Consider the following 10625-nt stretch of genomic DNA (forward strand, 5'->3'; position numbering starts at 1 on the left):
GGGAACAAACGAGAAATGGACACCCAGGATTAAGCAAGGTTGAGGCCCGGGGCAGGGAAGTGCCTTCTCCTGAACGGTCAGGGAAGACTGGTTGAAGGCTGCAAAGCTTCCAGGCTGTTCTCAAGGGCAGCTGCTGCTCATCCGATTTGAAAGTTACACAGGAAGAGCAGCTGGAGCGGGGCTGACATCAGACTCAAGCCCTCATGCTCAAACCGGAGTGGAAAAAGGCTCCCTGTGCCAGAGCAGTCACTTGAAAACCCAGGGATGCTTCAGGGACCGTTCCCCTCCATGGCCAAAGCCCGGAATGGCCCACAGATAGGAGAGCTGTCACCCTTGATAACCACATGTTGTCTAAAATTTGGTTGTGTCCCTATCAAGCAGTGAGAAAAGCCAGGAATGATGTCAGTTAAAAGCTGGTACAAACAGGACACGATCTAAATAACAGTGGCATGAAGTCTACAGTAGACCGTTTTCTTTCCAAACGGCTGCACATGGGACAAAAATGCTAGAGACAACACAAATGCATATTTACCAAATGTTCTTGGTCGGAATCGACACCAACCCTAAAGGAGAAACACAAAAGGCAAATGAGATCTTTGAGGCCAAGTCAAGGTCTATTTCACGTACGTACAGTGGCAGGCAGCTACTCTTCCTACCATGCCAGCTGCGGAACGGTTAATATTTGCTTGCTTCTCTCTGGTTGTTGACGCTGATTTTTTGCTCCTGCCACTTTCCTTAGCAACAGCTTAGATCCTGAGGCAGGCAGGGTCTACTAATGATTCCCTTCCTGCAATCTCACTCACCAGTTGCAGAAAAATTACATTCTTGTCTCTGAACGGAAGCGCAATAGGAGCAGAGTTGGGGAAAGCCGCGCTGCCTCAGTTGCTGAATAGGAGCCACTGGGCAGTTCCGAACACAAGGCTGGCACGACGCACGTCCAGGAGGGGGCTGCGTGTTTTCGGACCTCTCAGCTCTCATGGCAACGTTCTGTTATGATGACTGAAGAGAGGGCCCGCTTACAGTTTTCTTCATAGGCTGATGAACAGATATTAGCCTCGGGGCTTCGTAATTATCTTTTATCTGCTTAGAGTTCCCGCTTTCTGTAACCCAGGAACAGCTTCATTACGAAGCTCTCTTGGACTCTCCTCTATCCCCTCCACACGAGCACCCACCAAGTCTGTCCATTCTTTCTCTAAACTGTTGCTCACTTCTTTCCTTTCGATCCCGACTGCTCAGGCTCAGGCCTCACTCTGAGTCACGAGGTCTGTGGCAGTTGGGCCCAAAGGTTGTCTAGCTGCCAGGCTGTCCCCTAGAGTTAGGTGTGTAAAGCGTGGAACGCACTGGGTCGTTCCGCTGGCAAAAGACTCCGAGAGTGGCGTACAACCGACNCTACACTCTCATTTCCCCTCATTCTCTTCTACATGTCCTATATTAGCCATACCCACCTACTTCTCTCCCCAACGCCTGTCCTCTCCCGAGCCTCCATGCCTTTGCTTGGGCCCTTCCCTTTATCTGAAACATAGGGTCCTTCATGTTTTCCTGACTCCTAACTCCAAACGACTCATTCCAGAACCCTTCCAGGTAGAGCCATTCTTTCCTCTATACTTCCACAGCACTTTCTAGATTCCTCTATTAGAATACTTAGCACAGTAGAGTGTAATTATTTACCTGTCAGTCTCCCCAAATAGACTATGAGCTCCTTGAGGGTAAAGGCCATGTCTCAATTCATCTCTGTATCCCCAGAGTCTAGCACAGTACCTGATGCACAAGAGGTGCCCAAATGTTTATTGATTAAGGTCACTACAGACAACACAGAAAAAAACAGCAGCGTGAGATGCCGTAGCAGTAGCATCTCGGACCACGAACACACCGAAGGGAGAAAAATGATGCAAGGCCTCGTCTGGAAGGCAAGTGAATCGTGGTCAAGTACTTGAAAACAGCCAGCCATGACCAGATCTGTAATTCAAAGAAAGGCTCGTTTCTTCTGTGTTAAACGGCCAGAAGCTGCCGAATGCCTTCGTAGCCATCTTACACTCTGGACACACTTGTGCATGTAAAGTGACATCTAGTGGTCTTGGAGATAGCACATTTGTAACACTCAGAACGTTACTGGAAGCCAGTTCAGTGTAGTAAACGTTTCTAGAGCGTTTATTACCTGCGAGGCACTGTGCTAGGCACAGGGCGTAGACACAAGTGAGACACGGTCCCTGCCCTCAAGAGCTCACAGACTAGCGAGGGCTACAGAAACAACTAGGGCGCAATCCGCAATCCCTCAGCTCCTTCCTAGCTGTGTGAACTCGGGTTATGCAGCCCAACGGACCCCAAGATTATCACCTGGAAAATGGGGGAAATGTCCACCACTTGGAGTTGATGCAAGGATTAAACGAGAAAATGTATCTAAAGGTTTTAAAGGTGTCTGATGTGTCACTTCATCCTCACTAAATAGTGGCTCTCACAGCACTACCGTCATCACAAAGCTGACCGAAGTAAGCGTGTCATAGAGATACCCGCGAGAAGCACCCAGAAGAGCAGCCCGGTCGGAAGAGGGCAAAGGCAGGAGGCATCTGAGCTGTGCTATTTCCTGGGGTGAAGGAGACTTCCAGGCAGAGGAAACGGGAGCAAAGGCTCAGAGACAGAGGAGTGCCAACCGTGTGCGGGAAATGACAGTGAGCCGAGTGTGACTGTCACACGCTTCATGGAAGGACATCGGGATAGCTGGCTGGCTGGCCCCAGCTCACTGAGGACCCTTTGTCTGCACAACAGCTGGAGTGATCCTTTCATACCGTAAAACAGATCAGGTCACTCTGTTGCTTTAAAATCCTACAAGATTTCCATGGGGCGCCTGGGTGGCTTAGTCGGTTAAGCGTCCGACTTTCGCTTAGGTCACGATCTCGCGGTTCGTGGGTTCGAGCCCCGCGTCGGGCTCTGTGCTGACTGCCAGCTCGGAGCCTGGAGCCTGTTTCAGTCTGTGACTCCCTCTCTCTCTGACCCTCCCCTGCTCACGCTGTCTCTCTCTCTCTCTCTCCTAGAAATAAATAAAACATTAAAAAAAAAAAAGATGAATGGANTCCGGCCCAGAGGTCACATCTGGTGCACCTCCTATTTGGTTGGAACACAGCAATCGCAACTGATTTACGTGTGGTCTACGGCTGCTTTCACGCTAGAGCTGAGGAGCGGAGACAGAGACCATATGGCCTGCAAAGCCTAGAATAGTTACGATCTGGCCCTTTATAGGACACGTTTGCCAACCCCTGCCCCTGTAGGGTCTTGCCCACCTCATTTCCTACCTACCCTTCAATCACTATTTCCAGCCATGTGAGTTTTTTTCCTGTTCATTAAACTGGCGAAGTTGGTCCTGCCTCAGGGCCTTTGCACTTTCTTTCCTCACTGCCTGGACCACTCTTCTTCCAGCTCACTGTTGAACTCGCAGTGTCTTGTTGGTCAGGTCACCTGAGCTCAAATGGAACCTAAGAGGCCTTAGCTTACCTCTGAGTATAAAGTTCACTCTATCCCCAGTCACAATCACACTACTGTGTGTGTCATCACAGCATTTACTATCATCTACATCGTTTTCTTCATTTATTCGTTTACTAGTTTATTGTCTGTCTTCTCCCACTAAAGTGTAGACTCCATGAGACGAGGGACCATCCCAATCTTATTGCTACCACTATCCCTCTCCCTCCAGAGCAGGGTCTTTTAACCTTTGCATTATTGAGATTTTGGCCCAGATGGCTGTGATGGGTGCTGCGCTGTGCACTAAAGGACATTTAGGGGCGTTCCCTGGCCTCAGCCAACGAGATGCCAGGAGCAGCCTCCTCTCTCTGATCGTGACAATCAAAAATGTTTCCAGGCATTGCCAAATGCCTTCCCTACCCCCACGTGAGAACCACTAAGTTAGAGCCTAAACCAGTGCCTGGTACATGGTTGGGATCAATTGGTATTCATCAAATGAATGACTAAAAGGCATATCTGAACTGCTGTGCTGAGAGCTTTACAGACATCAGCTCACTGAATCCTTACAACAACCCTGGAGGAGGCAGATACTATCATACACATGTTACACATGAGGAAACGGAGGCTCGCAAAGGCTAAAGAACTTGCCCAAGATCACAGAACTGGTGAATGAAGGAGCAAGAACCCAGAGTCAAATCTAAGTCTGCATGCATTTTAAACATTATGGATTTGTCAGCATCCTCACAATTGCACCACACAAATTTCAGGGGAGGGAAAAGAAACTTACAATCCAGCCTCTGCTCACAGAGAGGCCAAAAAACCCCAAAACAATCACAATAAGAACTAACCTAAGACTGTAAGGCAACGCGTATAATTAAGTGCCAAACTCTGCTACAGGACGCAAGATGGGCCAAAGCACTAGCAGAGCTGGTGAGATCGATTCAGCTCTATGAGAAGAGGTGTTTTTCTTGGGCACAGGGGTAAGCATGGGTATTTTTGTGTGGATGACAGGACACAGAACTGAGACTCTGCTGGACAGCAATTATTTTTCATAACTTGTCTTATATTTAATTTTGTTCTTCTTAGTAGAATAAGGAAGAATCATCACCTACAAGCTCTTAAAGAGTTTAATCCTTCCAAAATTTAACCCCCTCCTTTCTTGATGCAGCACAGTCCACGAGAAAGGTGAGACTGGAGGCTTCTCTGTCTGCTACTTAATTCTCTGTATGACCCTGAACAACTTAGAAACTTTTAAAGCCACTATTTCCTTGCTTGCATGATGGGGGTATTGTGATTAGATAAATATGTGAACTGCATTCCGCACAATAACCAGCACATAGCAGGTGCTCAACAAATGCCAGGGCTTCCCTGAAGTCATGGTCAGGATCATAAGAATGTTATTTTCGATTATACACAACAGTAGCACAGAAATTGGAAGATAGAGGAGTTTGAATAGTAGAAAGAAATAAAGACAACAAATAAAGACAACAATACCAACATGACTTAGGGCTGGCTGGGCTTTAGAATGTTTAAGAGAAAGCATGATGGAATGAAAAACACGGAGGAGAGATTTTATAAAATGTGAAATACTGTTTTCTCTAATGAACCCTACACATTCTAGAGGCTCAGTAGAAGGTCTATGAAGTTTCAGCCAAACACAGAACTAAAATCTACAAAAGCTTTAGCAACACAGGCTGCTGTATCCATGGAAACAATGCAGAACTCTTGAGATACAGGGAGCTTTCCAACTGAATACATTAACGAGTATGCATTTAACACTAACACTTCACAGTCTTGGCCTCGGATTGGCAGGTTCGCGAGTGATGATCATAAAGTTGAGAAAGAATGATAATGTCGAGGACTGATGAGGGTTGGGATCAACTGGACTGTCTCCTATGCTACAGACAAGAAGAAGCATTTGTGATCAGATCAGGTGATATGGATCAAAAGCCTTAAATATATGCATATCCTTTGATTAAGCAACTCCACTCCTAGGAATGGATCCCAAGGAAGTGGTCAAACAAATGCACGGTGGTGTGTGCATTTATGGATGCTCACACTGTTAATGGTGATACTAATAGCAAAGTCCTCAAATGTTAACGGTAACAGAAAAACCCTAGAAGCAATGCAAAAGTCCAAAGACAGGGATTTGTTTAAATAGCTCATGAGGTACTCAGCCATTAAGTTATGACGTAAATATATTTACTAACGTGAATGTCCGTGCTGGATTAAATTTAAAAACCACTTTACAAGAATATCTGTAGTGTTGCTCCCTTGTTAAAAATATATATAACGCACAGCAAGAGATATTGGAAGGGTCACGTCTCGATGTGTGAACAATGGCTTTTAACTTTCTTTTGCACATTTCCCATTTTCTCTGTCCTACGCTATAGAGGTTTGTAAAGGAAAAATAAAGCATACATTTGTCAAAGCTCGAAATTTTCTCATAATTAAAAGAAAAAAAAAAACCAACCCTGAATCAGAGTTTAAAGTTAAAACGAGGTCCCCAGGCGCCACCTACCTTATATGCAAGCACGACAGCATGGCCGTGGTGCCGCCGCCGAATACCCACACGGTAAAAAACACAATCAGAAGGGTGGTGCTGAACATCATTTGCCGGGCGTACGTGGCAGTGTCTCGAATGGCCAAAGCAAATGCCATTGCGCCGCGGAGGCCTGTAAGGGAACGGGAGAGGTAATCCCCCAGCCACTCGTTACCCGCGCCAGCTTTGTCAGTTCAGACAAATCAGGCACAGTGTGAGAACCTAGAAGCACGTGAACATTACATACATGAACTACGTTAACATACAAAAGCGTATACAGGGAAAGAGAGTTAGTAGATGATACCGACACGCGCTGACCCCTTAATCATAGTTAGTTTTATTTTTAGGTTTACATACACTACAACCCACTCTTTCTTGGTATACGACCCCATGGGTTTTGACAGTGCATGCCAGTGCGTGGCCTCTACCGCGACCAAGACACAGAGCAAGGTCATCGCCCCTACCACCTGCCTCCCCGAATCCGTTGGGGCTACACAGTTTTAGCCCATTCTCTCTGTCACCCTGCCGCACCCCTGCCAACTACTGAGCTATTCTCCATCACTATGTTTTTGTCCTTTTTGAGAATGCAACCTTTAGAGACTAGACTGGTTTCCTTCACTCAGCACGATGCTTCTGGGGTTCATCCACGTTGCTGTGCTTATCAACAGTTTGGTGTTTCAGGGCTGAGGGGCACGGCTTGGCCTCGCGGACATTCTAGTCTGCCCATTCGTTCACCCACTGGGCTACTTCCAGATTTGGGCGATTGTGCCATAAACACATAACACGTTTCTATGTGAAAAGACATTAATCTTTATCTTGTCCACTACCATGTGCTGGATTTCTGGACTAGGACTTTNAGAAGGAAAAGGGACACTATAAAAAGAATTTCCTATTGGAGGTTGCGACTTGCACATTTAAGGGAGTCTCATATTACTAGCACATCATTTCCATTTAAAATCAAGCTGGCATATGTGCCGTGAGCGATTCTTGGAGTGGGCTAAGGGAGGGAGAGTTACAACTTACCAGCAAACATCATCATGTGCTGAAAATTGGATCCAATTTTACTTCTTCTACCCAAATTGAGTAAGAGGGACAAGGGGTAAATATTAGCAGCTCTTCCCAAGAAAATAGCAATCTAAAATTAATAGGTTAAGGCGAATTTCTTTTTAATGTTAATGTTATTTAGACGACACGTTCAAGATGGCAAAAGGCCATCTTCAGAAGCTCAGTCTCCGANCCGACTAAGCCACCCAGGCGCCCCTCCGACCGTCTTTTGCTTCCACTAACAGAGCACCGTCTGATGGCACTTTCTGCAATGGTGAAAATGTTCTGTATCGGCACCGTCCGACGTGACCAGCGCCTGAAATGTGGTTAGTGTGACAAGGAACTAAAACTTCAGTTTTATTTCATTTAAATGAACTTAAATTTAAATAATTGTATACAGTGAATTGCTACCAAATTGGACAGTGCAGCTCTAACATATAGGAAACTCACAGATGAACAGAAACATATTTAAAAGCTGATCCTCCGTGGTATACCCATGAGATTATGAATATACTAGGTTAAGTCATCTTAATTGTCAGTGCTGGTGGGAGGGAGAGCAATAGTGGCTAAACTTGCCCTTGCTTCCTCAGAACAAAGAAAAGGGCAGCTCGGACCCTTCATACCACTGAAATTCCTGCTTGCCCTGGTGTGTTCCTCCAAGTCTATACCGCCACCCTGCTTCAAAGGGAAGGCTTCATGGGAATTCAGACTGGTTTCAACTAGAAACCAATTCTTGTGTCTTTTTGCCCAGTTTGCTGTGATAGAGACTCCTGCTTTGCAATTACAATTTTTATTTCAGTTGTCATAATGCAGTCTCCACCCCATTTTCTAAAAGGAACATAAAGGAACGTTTACAATGGAAAACAAAACAAGGTAAGAGGAAGAGGGGGAGGAGAAAAAACAAACTAGGTGGAGTAAACAGTGCTGACCTAAGGAACTTTGGAAGTGGACAGTCTGTAAGACTAAAGGCACGAGGAACCGCACACAGACATCATATGACCATTGGTAAAGTCGTTTCCCACGGGAGTACTGAGCACCAGTTCCGATGCTCCTACATATGCTGCAATGGAACGATTAAGTGAATGGGACGGCAGACAGTGGGAGCTAGGCTTCTCACTATACTTGAACCAGACTTTCAAGAGGAGGAGGCAGGATGATGCACGTGATCATGGATTACAGCTGGAGACATCAGTATGAACTCATGCTTAGCTTACTAGACATATGGATGATTACATACAGATTTATACATTTATGTATGTATAGGAGCTAGCATATATGTACATATTTCCTCCCTGTGTCAGCTGACAGTGCCTAGAAGCCAGGACACCTCAATGGCACTGAATACACTAGAGCCCAGATCCTGGTTTCTAATAACACTCCCCAATAACAGGAACCAGGATCCTTGGAAAAATGGCTGATTCAAGACCAGGGCAGAAAATATACAAGATGAGCATGAAGCATCTTCCCTAGAAAGTGAGGAAGTGTTCAAGGTGTGTCTGGGTGGCTCAATCAGTTAAGCATCTGACTCTTGATCTCAGCTCAGGTCACAAGCTCAGGCTTGTGAGTTCAAGCCCTACGTTGGGCTCCACACTGGGTGTGAAGCTTACTTTAAAACAAACAAACAAAACTTTGGGGCACCTGGGTGGCTCAGTCGGTTAAGCATCCGACTCTTGGTTTCAGCTCCGGTCATGATCTCACGGTTGGCGGATTCGAGCCCTGTGCTGTGCTCCGTGCTGACAGTGCAGAGTCTGCTTGGGATTCTCTCTCTCCCTCTCTCTCTGCCCCTCTCCCACTCATGCTCTCTGTCTCAAAATGAATAAATAAACTTTGAAAAAATTCAAAACACATAATGGTGGAGGTGTGCCCACCTCCAAAGTACCCACTGGAAGAGTTCCAAATGGCCAAAGCTGGAACAGTCTGGGCAACAAAATTTTAAAAAGCAGTAATGTATCATAACCCAAAGTAGAAAATAAGTATCACTGATTCCATACTGATATGACAATAAATGACAATAAAACAATAAATGGAGAACAGTTAAACACCTTATTGAAAGAACTCCTTGAGGTCGCAGAATGTAACTCCCTGCTCCCCACGTGTGGGCCGCATAGGGTGACTCCCTTCTAAGCGCTACGACATAGAAAGGGGGAAAATGAGTAACTTTACAGGGCAGCAGCCTGACAAACGCTATGTCAGTCGAGTGATTAAGGCTAACACCAACATTATTAACGTGCCCGTAAGTACGCAGCCTTGATACAACGTGGGGAGAATGGCACCTTCCCTCTGTGTCTTCCTCCCCAAAGAACGCACAACTCCAAGTAACCACGGGGAAGACAGCAAATTCTGGTTGGGACACATTCTGCAAAACATCTGACCAGCAGCCCCTCAAAACTATCAAGGGCCATCAAAAACAAGTTTGCAAAACTGTCACAGTCGGCCAGAACTTATGGAGGCAGGACAACTAAACGAAAGGTGGCATCGTGGGTGGGATTTTGGACTAGAAAAAGGCCATTAGGGAAGAATTCTGAGAATCTTAATAAAGTATGAGCTTCAGGTGATGACACGTGTCAATCTTGGTTCATGGATTGTGCCAAGTGTACCACGCTAGTGTGAGATGTTAGTAACGGGGAACGTGGGCGTGGAGCATATGAGAGCTTTCTGTATTATCTTTGCGATTTTTCTGTAAATCTAAATCTACTCTAGAATACAAAGGCTATTAAAAATAGTGATTCCATGGGGCGCCTGGGTGGCTCAGTCAGTAAAGTATCTGATTCTTGGTTTTGGCTCAGGCCATGATCTCCCGGTTTCGTGGGTTTGAGCCTGCTTGGGGTTCTCTCTTTCCCTATCTGCCTCTCCCTCACTCATGCTGTCTCTCAGTCTCTCAAAAATAAATCAATAAATTTAAAAAAAAAATAGCGATTCCTTGGAAAAAGAAAAAAGAAAATAACAACAAAACAGGTAGGCCAACGTGGCAGTGACAGTGAGTTGCATCCCCAATGCCTATCCTTCCCTTCCTCTCGAGGAGGAGATGCTCCTCACTTCCACCTCCAATTTTCATCTGTGTACATGGGGCACCCAGATAAAGAACGTAATTCCCAGCCTCTCCTGCAGGTAGGTGTAACCCAACGATGTGAAGTGGAAGTGATGTGTACCTATTCTGGGTCATGTTTTTAACAAGAATTGGCAGACACAGGGCTGAGCCACCTTGGCCCCTACGAATAAGGGCAATTCCCGAAGGATGGCTGCGGGAAGGCTGCTCGGGTCCCTGACGACTTCAAGAAGCAGAGCTGCCACACCAGGTCAGACTTTTACATGAGAAAGAAAGAAACTTCTACCTTGCTCAAACATGGGTTCATCTGGGTCACTGTCACATAAAACCAAACCTCCATCCTAACTAATATAGCCAGCAAGGGGACAACTCTCTCCTGGTAAAAGTCCATTTTCATGGTCAGCTTTTGTATTGAGGAACCTGAATTCCTAGCAGACTCAAGAAACCTCTAGAGAATAGTTAGCCTCATTCCTGGATAAGTCCAGTGGATCAAGCCACTTGCCTGCTCTAAAATATTCTCAAAGACTAGCAGGATCTGAA

At 45.9% G+C, this 10625-nt stretch overlaps 1 protein-coding gene across 1 annotated transcript in view; it reads right to left on the minus strand.

Moving 5' to 3' along the window:
- The window catches only part of SLC9A6 (solute carrier family 9 member A6), a gene marked incomplete at its 5' end in the record, with an annotated part of 49980 nt that overhangs the window by 11937 nt on the left and 27418 nt on the right, over positions 1-10625 (minus strand). Inside the window, 3 exons of the mRNA XM_077773998.1 lie at positions 533-563; positions 5975-6128; positions 7019-7130. Of these exons, the coding sequence (XP_077630124.1) occupies positions 533-563; positions 5975-6128; positions 7019-7130 (297 nt within the window). The remainder of the gene's footprint in view (positions 1-532; positions 564-5974; positions 6129-7018; positions 7131-10625) is intronic.

Source organism: Crocuta crocuta, unplaced genomic scaffold, assembly GCF_008692635.1.
Source record: "Crocuta crocuta isolate KB4526 unplaced genomic scaffold, BGI_CrCroc_1.0 scaffold241, whole genome shotgun sequence".
Classification (NCBI taxonomy): domain Eukaryota; kingdom Metazoa; phylum Chordata; class Mammalia; order Carnivora; family Hyaenidae; genus Crocuta; species Crocuta crocuta.